Below are 17,709 nucleotides of genomic sequence, written 5' to 3'. Positions count from 1 at the left end.
AGCAACATTTTTTTAGCATCGGGCTTTCCTGCTGATTATGCCAGGAGAAGAAACCCAAGTGCGTTCTTTAGTGGGATTAAAAATAGAAACACTGCATGCAAAATGTGCAAAATTCTGGAAATGATTATATTTCAAGTATCCTGACTCGTCTCCTCACAGCCGCAATCACAAAAGCATCCACAAGGGCATATTCAGCCAAATAAGTGAGCACTTACTATGATGGGACTTTGAAGTTGTGAACGCTGAAAACCAAATTGCTTAAGTAAACTGGAATAATTTTCTTAGAAATGTTCTTTAAAAAAAAAATGTTAACCCCTGCTCTTCAGTTCTGTGGAAATATGACCTCATTTATGAGAAACTGGTTGTGTCTTGGAGTTCAGTTACTGCAGTCCAGGGAGCAGGATTAAATCTCTCCTCTCATGCTATTGCCCATCATGAAAAGCATAACCGACGGAATAAATTGAATTTTGCGTCTCCATATCACACAATGCTCGACACAAACTCGGCAGCCAGCATGAATCTTTTGCTTTGAGGGAATTCAAATACATTTAAATATGCAAACACGCAATGAACCAACAGTCACAGAAACCAACCGTCAGTACGGGCCGACGCTTCATTGGCCTGGCAGCTCTTCAAGCGCATCCATGCCTCAGGAACATCTCTTTCTGGCACATAGACCGCAATCACTCAAGACCCAATCAGCACAGAACCAGGCTGTACTGGATTCTACGGAGCTCCACGCTGCCACCGGTAACCTCTCCGTGGGTCCAATCAGCAGCAGCAGAACAGCCCACTGAGTGACTGGACTGGGTGTGCCGGCCCTCCCCCGCAGCTGGACCTGCTCTCGTTAACCCTAATCAAGCGCAGCCACTGCTCGTTAACACCGACCCGACGAGAGCTGGGCTCCCATCTTTGATGTCATGCTAATGCTCACATTCAAAATGTTCTCACTTTCACTGGTTCGGCCCAGTTTGTGAGAAAATGGCACGCTGTGTTTCAGAACCCCTTTTAATCCACTGTAACCTACCACTCGTGAGGGTAAAACGCTCCACTTGGACAGAAGATTCTGGATGACTCATGTGAGTCCAGCGGCTGGTCCAAAGCGGATTTGAAACCGGGAGTTACATTTGCCAACGCAAAAACACTAATCTAATGTGTCGCTGACGACACTTGGATTTGTTGTTGTTGTTGTTGTGTATTCTATTCAGTCAATCATTGCAATACAATATTATTCTATATAATATACAAAACAGAAAGACTGAAAAGGTATAGGTAGAAGCAAAAATGCTTATATATTCCTATCCTAAATTATTATAATCAAATAAATCAGAAAATTAATATAAAATAATAAAGAAAAGAAAAATAATAAATATATAAACATATATATATATATTTATTATAATCCTCAAAAAAATTTTTATGAATAATTAATATAAAATAAATAAAAAATAATAATAAAGAAAAAAATATATATATATATATCCACATACATCTTCCATATACATATGTTTCAATTACACTTATAACCCTCAACAATTGTTTTCGAAATAATCCTTTTGCAAACCAAAAATGTGTTGATCATTCTTATATCCATTTTAAGGTTGTTCCAGAATTGGAGTCCCACAATAGAAATACATCTTCTTTTATTATTTGCAAGGATCATCAATAAAATGACGAGTTGTGTGTCCCTGCAAATGTGAATGTGTGTGTATACTTGGGTCATTCGCCGCACTATACTGCCGGTTCATGTTTGCAGTGTGTTTCTCACCAGCAGCAGCAGCAGCAGCACGTCTGCGTGGTCACACACACACGCTACATGCAGGGCTGTCCACAGGTCCTCGTCCTGCAGGTTGACGTTCAGGCCTCGATCGATCAGAAGCTCTGCCGCGAACACGTTGTCATGGCGAGCACACTGCAATCACAGTAGATGTCTTTATTCATGTGTTTTTTTAGAAATGTATATTAACTGTAGCGTCGCTAACTATATAAACACATGATGGGTTCAGGGCATACTAATTGACGTGTGTGAAAATGATATTCTTCAACAATATTAAAAATGACATAGGCCTACTTGTATTGCCATGGGGCTGAACATATGAATGTTAAAAAAAGGCATGGAGAACAGCTATTGGGACAGCAGCATCAGCATCATCATCGTCACCCTTTTACCTAATGATTTGACATTTTCAAGTTTAACTTTTTGCATTTCTTATTAACTGAGGGGAGAGGACACTTCAGGATGTAGAAGGGTACTGTAACGTACACGCGTCTAGACCGGACGTGTGTCAAGCAGGTGGACCAGCTGCAATATACTTTCTTTTTTTATTGACACATCTGTGTGCAAAGAGTACAGACATATTGAATCAGATTCAATTTATCTGCATCAACTGTAGAGTAAAGTCATATTTCAGATTAGGATTTTAGAGCTTGTTCTTAAACATTTCTCTGTAAGCTACTTGTCAAGTTAATCTTTTGATTAAATCAAAACATGTTATACTGTTGGTTGCATCGTATATATTTGTGTGAGGGGTTATTGTATGAATCGAGCTGTGGGGACTGTTGTATTAAACATTTAATACTGTGCGTCTTACCAGGTGTAGCAAGGATCCCCCAGAAGAAATGGGCGTGTTGGGGTCTGCTCCCTCCTTCAGGAGCCGCAGCACTGCAACAAAACAAACATCCATAAGGTCAACAACACCGGCTGCATGTGAAGACAGACGGGTGCCTTGGGCAGGTCGTGACAACGTAGGAACACACACTGATCCGTGCCCGTCACCATCCAAACCAATGTGTCGAGTGTCCTCTGGCTGTCCTTGACATGTCGGCATGGATCAGTGTTACGGTTGTGTGTGTGTGTGTGTGTTTGGTAGTTTGGTAGCTCCTCAAAAAACCTCTGTTATACACATTCACATCACGCACAGGAAGCTCCAGCGAGCCGCACAACGCACTCACACACTGACAGATGGATAAACACGTTCACACAGCAACATGAACACACAGCCGGGTTTAAAGAAGGTCAGGGGCTTTACTGTACCACTCATGTGTATTATTTATTCAACATGTACCACAAGTGAATGAGACCCCAGCAGGGAGCAGGGAGAGAGAGACACAGACAGAGAGAGAAAAAAAGAGAGAGAGAGAGAGAATATTATACACAGACACCTTTCTTTCAATATAGTTATTACTGTCTTATTATTATCCATATGAATTGTATATTTTTTGTGTTGCTGTGTCTTCATGTTTTGGCAATATTGTTGTTGCAACATTCATGCAAATAAGTTATATATATATATATATATATATATATAATATCCATCTATATATATCTATATCTATATATTAATGTGTATATATATATATATATACTTATTTAGGCTTACAGGATATGAGCAATTGTCATCAAATGGCAATAATAAGACTATTAGGCAGTTGTCTACACATTAAAAGTGTTTTCTTAGATTTTTTTACAAAAATCAAACAGAAAACATAAATTAGAAAATGTTATTATATATTTGTTCTTACATTTTTTAAACAACTGTTCACAATTATAACTTATTTCTTTGTTTTTTTATATTTCAAAAATATATTTATTGATTTTTTGTGTGTACCTACCTAATACAGGCAATACAACACACACAAGAAAGAACAAAAACAAAATGCTATTTAATAATTTAAATTGTGGGGGCATTTTTTGCTCCTCTCCTAGTGATATCAGGGGCACAATTATATTTCTTAGGGTCAGTTTTGCCCTTTGCCCTCCTGTATTTCTGACGCTGCTACAGCTGTTACACTATCTACCGAACTTCACTCCGATCCAGTGAATGTTTAATCATTGTTGCAAGCTTGAGTATAATACAGTTTCTGAGGAGCCGTTTTAACATTCTGATTCAACAGCAACGCAAACTGTAGCCTCTAAAATGTGTGTGTGTGTGTGTGTGTGTGCATGCTGGTTTCCCTGTATCATATGTATATTTCAGAAACACGGATAACTATATTCAGTGAGCATACAGTCATCTCTGCCTTTACACCCTCAAGCCCCCGTATTCACACGCGTACACTAAAGAATACATTAAGGCTGATTCTATTTGTAGAAATATGTATGAAATATTTCAGTGAATTATTTATTCTTCAAAGAATTTATTTAATCATCATCATTATGTGGCCTTCAAAATAAAACATATCCACAGAAGGCATACATTATTTGTTAAGGGAGACAACATGTTCTTCACGTTTCTCTATATTTAATGTGAAAGTCAATGTAGTTTTAAACTTTTGGACAAAACAAGAAATTTAACATCACTATTTTCTGACATTTAAAAAATCGGCAGAAGTTAAACAATGAATTAATGACAAGAAATGTAAATCTATAATATAAATAATTGAATGTGTTGCAATCCCATATATGTTGTCTTACCAATTAAGAAATAATGAAAGTATATAAATGAAGGAAAGTGACAAATTGTAATATTTAAGAAGCTTTAACCAGCAAATGTTTGGCATTCTTACTTGATAAATGACTTTCCTATGTGTTCATATTGTCATCAGTTGATTCCATCTGTTGGCTAATCAGTGTATTGCCTAATCACTTGGAAAGCACATGCAGGCCTTCCAACAGGCCAACACACACTGTGCACAGAGAGAGGCCCCTCTTCTAATGGCCACAGTGCTTAACGCTCTTTAAATGGTTGATGAGAATCAAACCGGCCGACCTTTCACTCAATCAGCACAATTACCTCCCGTCTCCTCCATATACTGTTGGGGCTCAGGCTGTAAAAAACACCAATTAAGGCTCATTTAGCACTGAAGCCCTTCCCAGGGAATAGATGATGATATTTCCTGTCCGTCTGTCAAACAGTAGATCAAAGATCTGCTTATTCGTGAATGTGAAGCAGCTTTTTTTAAAGCATGTGCGGTCTCATGATTTACTCCAAAAATAAACTATTGATGAGTGGAAGTGGACTGTAAAACATCCCATGTAGTAGAACCAGTTAGTCTGTGAGAGAAGAACCTACCGGAGTTTGAAAAAGTACATTATTGAATGTGTCTAAAGAGAGGTCGGAGGTCAGGAGCTACATATTGACCCTCAGGCAGTTGAGAAAGAAAAAAGGCAAGTGTTTGTCTTGCGGTTTAGCCATCGGGAATCAATAGTACTGATGTACCATCGACGGACTCGTCAAAAACAACCACTGTTTTAATTTGTGTCCACTGTGTCTCATTGCCTCTTGTAGGGCGTCTGCCAGCTACATGAGGTACACCTTTGAGTTCTACTTTCAAGATTAGTGGAACTTAAAAAGAGACAGGTTCACATTATTGTCATGTGTGCCTTCAAAGAAATATTCAGTAGTCCATATGAACATTGGAATATATCCATAGTGTCCATCGAGAGATCTCTTCTGTTGGTTCTCCCACTGGAAGAGATGTGAGGGCAAAATCCGGCCGGCATTTCTACAGTTAGAAATAAGTCATTAACTAGAAAATATCGTTTTATCCAAGAACGTGGATGACGGGCAACAGAGTGTATGAGGAGGTGTTGCATGTTTACATGTTTACAGTAAATAGGGTTCCTACAAATTTTGACCAATGGATTTCTTCTGACTTTTCACCAAATTTCCATGACATGTACTTTTCCATATGGAGCCAAGCATGATTAATTCTACACTTCTCTGGCATAGTGGATCATCCCGACAACTTCTCTGGCATAGTGGATCATCCCGACCACTTCCCTGAGCTACTGTTGCTAAGAAAAAAACCAGCTTGCTTATATTTTGAGCGTCTTTCTTTTAAAAACATATTCATTAATTCAAACTCAGCAGAAATGAACATGTGAATATCACAAATTTCCATGACTTTTCCAAAACTTTTGGGATTTCAGGGCCTGGAAATAACTATTTTTAAATTCCATGACTTTTCCAGGTTTTCCATGACCATATGAACCCCGAGTAACGAATCTTCGTCTTTGTGGTCTTCTTGTCCAAACGGAAAAGGAGCAGCGACCATCATGGGGATGTAACGTTACATCTTTAAAACGGCGTGATTCTCCCATGGCAACAACAGTACACTGATTTCAAGCTTTGGTCTTGGTTGTGTGTGTGTGTGTGATGTGTGTGTGTGTGTGTGTGTTACCCATTAGGCTATACTGATGGAGGAATGGGGCGTGTGGCAAAGTCGGCAGCTATTTTGTGGAAAACTGCAAAAACAGCTGTTTTATGTGGAGTTTCTATGGCAACCAGATAGGAACTGGTAGCAGAGTGGAAAAGAGGACGAGAGAGAAACCCAAATGTGATATCCCGGTAGATTGATCGGCACGTGACATTCTACAGCCAAACTGCAGCTCAAAACCAAGTCAATGAAAGAGTGAATTAGTGCTTTTAGGATTCCCGACTACTCGCCCGCTTGCCTTCAAATGCATGCCGTCATCGTGTGCCTGCGTGTCGTGTACCTGCATAAAGCTCCTCTCGCCTACGCAGAGAAAGTTAAAATAATACATTTGCACTTCACGCATTGCAGATAGAGTGCACATGCTGAATGAGCATGATCTGAGGACACGGTACCAGATTCAACGTACACATCTTCAGCCTCTTTTTGAGTCTTTGGCTTTTATTTATTTTACTGGACTGTGATATTTAGCGGTGTACCGGACGGTTGTCGATGAGTAGAGTTTTACGTTAACAATCAGTGTCCAATTAAGTGTTACTGACGATCGTTATCCGGTAAAATTCAGTAAAATATGCAATCAGGACATTGTCCATTATGCTTTACTGGTCATAAATCTCTAATAATGTAACATTGTAAACAATCTGTGCTAACACTAAGCACGGCTAACGGACTAAGGTCCCGTTCACTCCTAAAATGTAGTGTCGGTGAGACACTTGAATAAGTCCAGTTGTATGAAGGAAACATTTTCACAACACAAACAGATATTAGAGATGAATTATGAACCGTTTACCCAAACTCTAAACACATTATAATACATTGTAAAAACTACCAAATGACAGGTTTTGTTTGAATCCATAAGTATACAATATTATTCATATTCTTTCAGTTTGTGTAGTACAATATTGTCAAACTAAAGTTAAGTATTTAGGTTTAGTTACAGTTAGTCAGACAGATAAGGCCAGATACAGACATACAAATGAAAAGATGTCACATCTTGTTTTGAGAAAGAAAACACGATAGATGATTATAACAAAGTAAAATAATAGCATTTAGAATATTTTATGGTTTACAGTCTTATGAGCGATTGAAATAGTTTTCGGGTCAGTGGCAAAAAAGAAGAAAAAAGGATAGTCTGTAGCCTTGTAGACCAGCTTCTATAATCAAACAACAAAGGGACCTGTATCCGCCGATACGGCTCAGCAGTGATCCGCAATTTGTATTGGCGGCAAAAAATGCAATCTGGGATCTCTAAAATTCATTTAGTGTCGTTCTGATCCGTGATGCGGTTGCATGACGAGTGATATTCCATGAATTCAATAAAATCCCTCGAATGAATTCTCCACAATATGGAATGTTCTTCTTCTAGTGAGACACATTCGCCCCATCTACAGCACGACTCCTTCGCCCCATCTACAGCACGACTCCTTCGCCCCATCTACAGCACGACTCCTTCGCAGCCTCTTACAAGATTCTGTTCAAAACCCTCGGCCTCATCAATGCTCCTGTCTCTTTGGCCCTTCATCACACATTCATAGCCACAGGAGCCACCGTCTCACCTCACTAACCTATGTTTCTGAAATGAGCTCTGAAATGTTTCCAAGAATGAAAAAAGGTCCAGATGAACTCTAAATGTAGATCATCGTACGGTGACTTCTGTAAAATGTGAACAGGCGTCTCTTGCCCACTTGTTCAGAATAGAGACAATCTTATTGGACGCAGGCGCTGACAGTCTAAAGCAATGTCGTACATTTGCAGCATATACTCCCGGGTGTTTCACAAGATAACATCGGATGTATTCCAAGGATTAATCCGCAAAACCTTTTCAGAAATGTTGACGCACAACGTTGTGTAAACAGCCTCCATGGTTAACATGATGCGAGACGATCAGTTCACAAAGTACTTTTATTTTTCATGCTCTCTGAGTGATGTTGAGAGGTGTTCAATGTCGTGAGTCCCAGGGACCCCCCAATGCTCATTTAATGCCCAGTAAAATGTGTGTTTTTTGGGACACATTAACCTCCTGTTTGATGTTATACGGTTGTTATTATTATTATGGTTATGTTGAGTATGAATCTGAAGATTTTTTTTTATATACTTGATATTTTATTTTAGTATTTTTTACAGATATACAACCTTCAAAAGTAACAGTGCATAATAATAATAAAACAAAAATAAATAAAAATAAAGCAAGGGCCATATGGAAACACACACAAAAAAATAATGTTGAAGCAGAAAGAAATCACACATTTTAAAGTGAGCTATATGCAGAAAGAATATGTCGACGACTTTTTTATTTTTATTTCAACACAAGTTTGTTTGTTCACAATGAAGCTTTATCAGAAAGAAAAAGGGGGCGTCGAAAGAGTTTACTTTTGGATGTTAATACCACCGTCTCATCCATCTCTTGCTCCCTCTCATACAAAAAAAAAAGTGTCCACGGATGAGTCATAAGGTGAATCAAAGGATTAATTTTAGCAGCTGAGCTCAACACCACTGCCAGTGAACGGTTTCAATAAGCCGCCTGATGATGCAGTGACATTACAGGGATCCCTGCTGTATCAGAGCGAGTGTTATGGTGATATATTGGACTCCAGTAAAAGACTTCATGACATCGTTTGTTCCCACCTCCGTGGGCCGAGGCCCCGTTCTGTCAAAAACACGACGACAGGTGTCTGGCAGGCCTCCAAGCTGAACCACGAGAGACATATCAATGTATTCCTCTAGCATCCATATTCACCCACTTCCCCATCTCTCTGGCTACGGTGCCGTCCTGCACATTCATTACATTAACAAGGGAGTATTTTTAGAGAATATAATTTCCTTTGATAGACACATCACAACATATCTACCCATGATGATTTAAACATTGATCCTGGTTAAATATTGAGGACTATGGAGAAGTATGAGCACCAGTGGCACCTCGTTGCAGAATATTTCTGAATTAGGAGGTATTTCGGGGCTCGAGGCGGGGAGCGATCAACACATCTGGCTGAACATTGGATAACACGAGACATGGTGCAAATATTTGTCCAATTTGACAAATGTTACGATTCAGATTCATGACTTGCGTCTGAAGCGGCGTCGCAGGACGACTGGAAGCTGGGAGCTATGAACGAGAACCTCGGCTCGCCTCATTTCCTCACTATGGATAATTGATTGGAGTCTGCGAGTCCCTGCAAGACGGATCTATACATACACACACATACACACACACACACACACTGATCAATAATGGTCGTTTTGATGGATGCCCTCGAGTCGCAATGCAAGCGTGTGACACATACTGTATGCACACATACACACTTATGATTTCACGGCATTGAAGCATTGTAATACTGAAACAAATGCAGTACTAGCGCAGACATGTGAGGGTGTGAGCATAAATGTGTCATCCCAATGTGATGCAACGGTCCACGTTCTTTACTCTCAGCCACTTACTGCATCAGCGTTGAAATCACGTTGCATTTTGCCAGGAATCGTCAGCTCGTTAAGAACCACAGACACCCAGATGTCACGATCATATCATTGTTGTGTTGGAAGAGGATGATGCAATATACATGTTCATGGGTGCAAAGGAACAGCTGCTGCTGTTTCACATGTGCCTCGCTTTGATGAAGTTCAGAGATTGGTTTGGGAAAAAGCAATTTCACCAAATGTCAAAATGCGAGTGAGCCAGATGTTTGCGTATGACAACTAGGAATGGAGAATGGGGAGGAAGTATAGCACGCTCAAATATAATATACTCATATATAATATATAGGGCTGCGTGCTCTTGCTAGTAGTTCCACCGTAACCCTACAATATCCTTCCTAACCGGATGAAAAGTCTCTGCTGCCTTTCAATTTCTCCGGCTTTCCAATTTTTTATTTTCCCAGTCTATGTTCAACTTTTCCATTGTTCTCCACCCTTCTTCTCTTCATTTAAATTCTCCTTCATCACATTTCCCGCACAATACAATGGATAAGAAAACAAGTCCTTGTATGGTGGTATGTGTGAGATCTTTCTGATTGCCTGGTCAGCGGACCGAGTTTCTGATCTCTGTGACTCTGGTTCTCACTCACTGAAAACCGGCTTTCATGAGGACATAACAAGGGTTTACTAATTCTCTCTCATTCTATTTCCCACTCGGACTCCTTTTCTTCGGGCCCTATTTTGGCTAATCTGTTCTCTTTCTCACACACACACAAGTTCTTAAACACAATGACGAGTCACCCGAACGTCTTTCCGTCCATTATTCCCATTAATCATCACCAACTGAGGGAAACGGTTTTAAAGATTGAATACTAATTGGGCACGTAAGGTTAAAAGACATCATTGTATCGCAGCTAACAGACACACATATGCAAAGATGAGGAAACTACTACTAAGAGGAAATCAGCACTCACATATGCTGTTTAATATTTCTGTTGGTCTGCTTTCCAGGAACAGACTGGGGAACATTGGCTTTGACAATGAGTCAGATGCAAATCTTTTATTCTTTTACTCCGATCTACCAGATTAACCCCTTGGGCTCTCATTGCAACAAGTGTGTGTGCACAACTAAAATACCTCTGTAGTAAGGGGAAAAGATTAAAAAAATGCTCACACATTACAAAATCCAAGCCTGAGGCAAATCCTATCACTCTGTGGAAAAGAGAGCCAACAATGGGGAGAACACCTTTAGCTCTCTGCTAACCAGGCCCAGAGAGGAAAGCTCCAGAACCACTGTCCAGATGTGGAAAGTGCTGATCCTCGTCACCAAGTGAAGAGATAGACACTGCAATCAGGGGAGGACATTTACACATTTTTTCGGGGCAATTTTTGCCCCACTCACTGAAATTCAGGGGCATTTAAAAATAAATTGGGGGAACTTTTTGAAACTTGTGAAATAACATTTAATCTTTGTATAAGAATAATAAATATACTTATTTAGGCTTACTTGAGCAATTGTTATAAAACTGGCAATAAAAAGAAGTAGTAGTAAAGTAGTCTACGGATTCAAAGTGTTTTCTTCGATTTTTAGAACAAAAAACAAACAAATACTACATTTTATTCTTATTTCTCTGTTTATTTATTGTTATTAATTTTTTTAAACAACTATTAACAGTTATAACTTATTTCTTTGTTTTTTAATAATTAAAAATAATATGTATTGATTTTTTTGGTGTAGCTACCTAGTACAGAAAATACAGATTGGACACACACAACAAAGAACAAAGCGCTATTAAATTCTCAGAGGAAATTATGGGGGCATTTGTTGCCCCTCTCCTCATGATATCAGGGGCAAAATGATATTTCTTTGGGGCAGTTTCGCCCTTTGCCCTGCTGTATTTCTGACGCTCACTACAATACTTAAGAAGAACAAGATGGGCTGACACAGGGGAACACAAATGGATCATAAAGCTTTCAAGCTGCCCCTTGACTCAAGGAGTCCGTTAGAAATGAATGTGTCACTGTTAAAAGGTCTCCCCACACCAACGCAACAGTAGCCTGGTAGCGGTGCACTGCCCCAGCGGCGCCTGTTTGGTAAGTAGGCATTATGCAGAGTGGTAGATCCGACTCATGCCGAGCCAACGCACCCTGGATTCAGTCTGTCTGTTACACAGCAGCTGCATCCACTGAGCCCAGCTGAACCTCCGTGGCAGCCGCAGAGCAGAAATGAACACAGTGACCTGCAAAGGCTGCTGGGAGGAATGACACGGATACAGCCGGACAGCTGATAAACGACTGGCACAGCCCAAAAGAAAAAGACGGAGAGGTTGGATGACAAAAAAAAAATCAATGTCCTGCAGAGTAAAGTGTGAGGACCTGTTGACGCTTATGAGTTCATTGACTGTTAGATCCTGCAAGCACAGCTCGAGTACTCCAGTGTCTCAGCCGAGGCCTGAGGGGCGATGTGATGCACTGCGTACCTGAGGACAGCTCTCCAGAGTCCCTCTGCACAGAGGAGAAGTGAATGTATGTTGACTATTATTGTCTTCAGTGTCATCAGCATTTATAGAAAGACATAATCAGACAAATACACCCAGAATAGACGAGCTCCTTTGTGTGAAAGAAATGGCTGGATGGTTGAAACAGTGCCCAGAATAATATTTGAACATGCACATATTAGTTTGTGTTTGTCACAAATATGAAAAGACAAAACAACGTACCATAAACCAGCCAGGTACAGAAAGTGAGTCTCGACAGTGGACATGATCGTCTCAGCGAAGGTATTTCTGTCCTCGAGAGCAGTTGGTATCAGGATAGAAGCTTCACTGAGGTGACAACTTCCTGCAGAACCAAGTGTGTGTGTGTGTGTGTGCATATGCGTGTGTACGTGTGTGTGTGATTACTGCATACACACCTACACACTACCTTTTCACTCAACCACGCACACCCACGTCGGTGCACCCACCTTCTTTGTCGTCCCGGCGGACGACGGCGTCCCGCATGCCGTCGGCGCGGCTGAATCGGACGCGGCGCTTCTTGCGGCGGGCGGCGGGCGGCGCTCGCGCCCCGATTCCACCTTGTTGGCGCCGGAGGCTCTTTTCCCTCTCGTAGTACGCCCTTATTTGGTCACAGCGCATCCTCCGGACCAGCCGCTGGCGCTGGCCGATGGGGAGAGACTCCAGCAGACACTGGTCTATCTCCATGTTCTGACGGAAGACATTACACAGCTGGAAACAACCTGATGGGCAGAAGAGAAACCAGTCAAAAGGTTGAATCAACTCACTGGACACGTTGGTACTGAGCTCAGCAGGCAGGAGCGACGGGAAAGAACACGCCAACACTGTGAGCTCCATCTGTTTGGACTGTTCTGAGTACATGTATGTATGCTTGAGAGGATATGTGATGTCTGTTTAGCCACTGGGTGAGTTGACCGGAGCGTCACAGCATTGTGTGTGTGTGTGTGTGTGTGTGTGTGTGTGTGTGTGTGTGTGTGCCGTCTCTCCTCTCGCAGTGATTCTCCTGACTCGGCATAATCTCCCTGCCTCTCTGTGGAATTTAGCCAAACAGCTCTCACCTCAGGCAGCTGCTGAACCTATTATGGTCTGCTGGGATGGCTTGGAGGCACAGGGCCTGTGCAGGAGGTGGGCTCCATATCACACACTTTGTTTTTGCTTTTAGTAGGTACTGCAGCTGCCCCTCTGTAGTCATAACATTGATAATTGAACTAGGACCCTGTTGCTTACATATCTGATACACGTGATATCTGTAAATGAGCCGTCCTGTCCGGGTCACGATAGCCAGAGAAGCACGCTGACTTGCCATTGGATGAAATAGGACATTTTGGTATTTTTGGCGCACTGTGTTGCACACTTGGACACATGGGACATCCAGGTGTATTAAGAACTGATTTTACTGAAAGCACAGAAAAACATCACAATCAGAAACGCAACTGCAGGCTGTTTAAGTCTATTACTAGCTAATACAACTAGCGGAGCGTTTTCCCTCGCTTTCTTCCTGAAGGACCCGTGAGCTCCTGAGCTTTACTCATCGTAACCACCGTTAACCTCTCACACAATTTACAACCCCGATTGCAGATACACACATGCCAGGTGAATAAATGAAACAATTAACAATCAATACAAATAAGAAATACATAAAAATATTGGGGGGGGTCAATGTCCAGTTCCTGATATTGTGTCCATTGTTAATGAGGGCCCCACCACTGCATTTGACATTAGTATGCATTGGGACATACTAAAAATATGTGTACGGTAAACTAAGTAGTATGGATGTATGGTGAGTAAGAATCATCAGAAATGCATATTCCGTAAGATAGGTAAAGGAAGTAAAGGATGTGCATCAATCTGGCATTTATAGCCCAAATCCAGATCACGGCCACCCCGGAGGACAAGTCACATATAACGAGGTGTTTTCCTTTGACTCACCAACTCATCCCTCTTTGGCCCCTGCTCTATATCACATTCCTTTTTCTTTTCTTTTAGTTCAACTTAGTTGCTCTCGTTCTTTTGGGCCCATTATATTGTAAGTGTCCCCTTGGCGTATCCTGGTCTGTCCATCGATCTCCAGTAGCTTCTCTATATCTCCATTTCATCTCTTTTATGGTGTGGGAGCACACGTCGGTCTGTGAGCAAGCGGGTCACCTTTGAAGTCCTACATCTTGTTGTTGGAGGACTGTTGCTATGTTGCGTCTACTTTTTTTTTTCCAATACACTGGTGTTTCTTCTCTGCAGGGGCTGAGGCGTGTTTGAACTAGATCTTTATCGGGCAGAGACAAAGGCGGACCAATGGAGGGGGAGTCTCTCTCTCTCTCTCTCTCTCTCTCTCTCTCTCATCTACACATACAGTATATTCAAACACCTGCCCCATCCACCCTGGTTTGACACACACACACACACACGCACACACACACAGAAATGCCATCTGCTCTGCTTAGACTTGTAAAAAAGGTTCTTTTGTGTTCAGGTTCCAGACATGGGGGGTGGTGGGGTCATTATTGTACCTATTCATGCCAGGTGTCTGCTTCAACTGTATTTTATTTTGCCTGCACATTGAGCAGACACACACACACACACACCCACACACACACAACCCACTCAACCTACTGCCTTTTCCAATATCATACCACTCCATCTCTCCACAGTCCAGTTGCTCTGGCCTCGGTCCTTGCCTCCTTTTCCCTCCCTATCCCTCCTTTGCTCGCCTCTTCTCCTCAGCCCATTTGGATCGGTGAATTCAGTCGCTGTGTGACTTATAGATTCCCTCACGAGGCATACAGTATGTAGTATAGGAATATCCATGAATGAAGATTAAAAGATCATCAAGAATAGCTTAACACCCGAGCGTAAAAAAAATAAAATTGTGTGAGTAAATGAACTGAATGACATAAATGCTCTTAATAGTGTATACATCATGCTCAGTGTGCTAAAGGGTTGACTGTAACAACACAGCAGTTCACACGTGGCACTACATGTTGTGATATGTGGCGATGACACACTCCGTTACTAATGCAGGGCGCTGTATGTGCAATGTGGCTGAATGTGTTGTGAATATACATCGTTCAGAGCAGTTCATTGTCTTCTGATTTCAGATGAACACATCAAATATGACCAGTACTGACAGCGAAGATCAATAAGAATTTGCCCTCAACCGATGAATACTTGAAGTAGATGAAAAGACATATCATTCCTACTTAAATTAAACATTTGAGAAAGAAAAAAAAAGAAAAAATGACATATTGGAATAGTAATAACAATCACGTATGCTATGAAGGCCTCTGAACGGACAGAAGACATGTGAATGAGAGAGCGAGAGAGAGAGCGAGAGAGAGCGAGAGAGAGCGAGAGAGAGAGAGCAGAAGCTTTCTTCTCCTGCCATCCCGTCACCAGGCCGTCAGTTATTGATTCAATGTGCAACATCCCATCGAGGAGCTGCAACACTGCAGGAGCTTGTGAATTAGAAAACATCATACAGACATGTGGGGACACGCGCGCGCACACACACACACACACGCACACACACACACACACACACACAGACAATAACTATATGCATGTACAGATTTGGGGGTGAGACAGGTATGGTGCTGAGAGTCAAGCAGGGACTTCACGGCAGCATCCATCACCTGTGTGATAGAATTCACGTTCTTCTCCTCTCAAATATCATCACACACACATATATTCCCTCGTTTCTCTCAGTCTGCTGATCCTACTTTGCACCACTTGACCACATTCTTCATATGTCATCCTCACCTCCCTTCCATTCCCCAATCCTGCCATTCCCTCCCCTCTCTGCAACACTCCACCAAATCACCCTCAGTTTCTCGCCATCTGTCCTCTCTCTGAAATTACTTCCTCCATCTCCCTCTCTCTCTCTCTCTCTCTCTCTCTCTGTCAGTCTGTCACTGTGTTATGAATATGCCAGACGCTCATGGGATCTGCATCTTTGGGACTATCTCATCCTTCTTTCCCTCCGCCAGCACCTGCCACATTCACCGGTCAACTTCAAACATCTGCAGCGGCTCTCTGCAGTAACCTCACACACCCACACACTGCGCGCACACACACACACACATACACACGCCACACACACACACACACACACACACACTTGAAGTTTAAATTGTGCTGCGGTGACAGCAGCCAATGAGCAGAATGCTCTTGCATGTAAACTCACAGTATAATCAGGATAATGACACTGCATATATTGTGAGTGCAGATACAACAGCCACACACCGATGGCCAAGGCGCGCACACACACACACACACACACACCCACTTGCACGCACACACACACACACATGCAGAGAAAGAGATGGTGAATGGCTACTTACAGCATTTGATGAAATGGTAGTGAGACATTTTCTGACTAAGTCAGACAGTCCTCTGCAAGCCAGGCGGAAAGGTAGGCGGGAAGTCAGGAAGCCAGGCAGGCAGACAGCGGGCAGCTACAGGTTCCAGCTCAACTAATGCAGAGCTCGTAACCCGGCAGGATGCATTATTAATCTGGCTCCCTGCATGCTCTCCAAACTCCGCTTCCCTGTCTGCATTATTCACCAGCAGAACCAGCAGCAGCTCCAGTTGCAGCATCTACACAGTCCGCACACACACACACACACACACACACATTCACTCACTCACTCACACAGACATTCACTCCCTCGCTCAACCCGTCAGCAAGCGGAGCTGCAGTGGCTCTCGCTCTCCTCGCCCACAGCCAGATAACCGCCGCACAGCGTCTTCACAGCCGGGACCGACGCACGTGCTCCGCTCGCGTCACTGACTGACAGCCGGCTCAGCCCACCCCCGGCTCAACACACCCCCGATGACGCAATGCTCTTCGTCCGCCTCACACACCCCCATCTCAGTCTCCGATCACACACACAGAGGCACGCACACATATGTAGTGACTCATAAGGATGCAGACCTCTTTGGACTACCGGCATCTACCATCTCAGCCAAAAAGACAACAAAAAGGAAGGGGGGCGGGGGGGGGGGGCATTGTACCTTCCTATACAAGATTTAATGGACATGGATCAAAAGAGAGAGAGAGAGAGAAAGGGAGGTCATTGGAGAAGACGGAAGGATAAAGATAAGATGGGGAAATTGAGTGAATGCAGACACAGCAGGGGGAGCAGGAGAAAGACGAATAAGCAAGAGAGGGAGAGTTAAATTGAATAGAAGGACAGCTAAAGAGAGAGAGAGAAAATGAGACGCTGCTGCAGTGCGGCGTTTGGAGCGGGGACAGGTTAAGTGCTCATCAACGGCCACAAATTAACTATAGATAAGTGTAATTTACTGGAATGGTAGGGGCTGCAACCAGTACACTGACACACACTCTCCATCATGCGTTAATCATGCTCCGACACACACACACACACACACACACACACACACACACACACACACACACACTGTAAGTGACGCATCATTCATCATGTGGCTGCCGTGTCAGTCGGGCAATCTCTGTGCTCGAAGGCCGATTTGCATGTGTGAATACCAAAGCGTTGTGTTGGAAAGAGGATTTTTGCACGAGGAGGAAAGAAAAAGGTGAGAGAGGAGAAGAGGAAAAAGGCAGGAGAGAGAGAAGCGGGAAAGAACTGCAGACAAAAGAGGACGAGAAAGA

The 17,709-nt window shown here is 42.5% G+C and overlaps 1 protein-coding gene across 1 annotated transcript in view; it reads right to left on the bottom strand.

Moving 5' to 3' along the window:
• Nucleotides 1–16,504, bottom strand: part of myo16 (myosin XVI) — a 69,608-nt gene extending 53,104 nt beyond the window's left edge. Inside the window, exons 1-4 of the mRNA XM_056433362.1 lie at nt 16,418–16,504; nt 12,533–12,805; nt 2,592–2,662; nt 1,769–1,912 (exon numbers count right to left, since the gene is read on the bottom strand). Coding sequence (XP_056289337.1) covers nt 1,769–1,912; nt 2,592–2,662; nt 12,533–12,805; nt 16,418–16,445 — 516 coding nt within the window. The 5' untranslated portion in view covers nt 16,446–16,504. The remainder of the gene's footprint in view (nt 1–1,768; nt 1,913–2,591; nt 2,663–12,532; nt 12,806–16,417) is intronic.
• Between the last annotated feature and the right edge of the window lie 1,205 nt (nt 16,505–17,709).

This window comes from Pseudoliparis swirei, chromosome 2 (assembly GCF_029220125.1).
Source record: "Pseudoliparis swirei isolate HS2019 ecotype Mariana Trench chromosome 2, NWPU_hadal_v1, whole genome shotgun sequence".
NCBI classification, from domain to species: Eukaryota; Metazoa; Chordata; class Actinopteri; order Perciformes; family Liparidae; genus Pseudoliparis; species Pseudoliparis swirei.
This window is presented reverse-complemented; position numbering and strand designations above follow the sequence as displayed.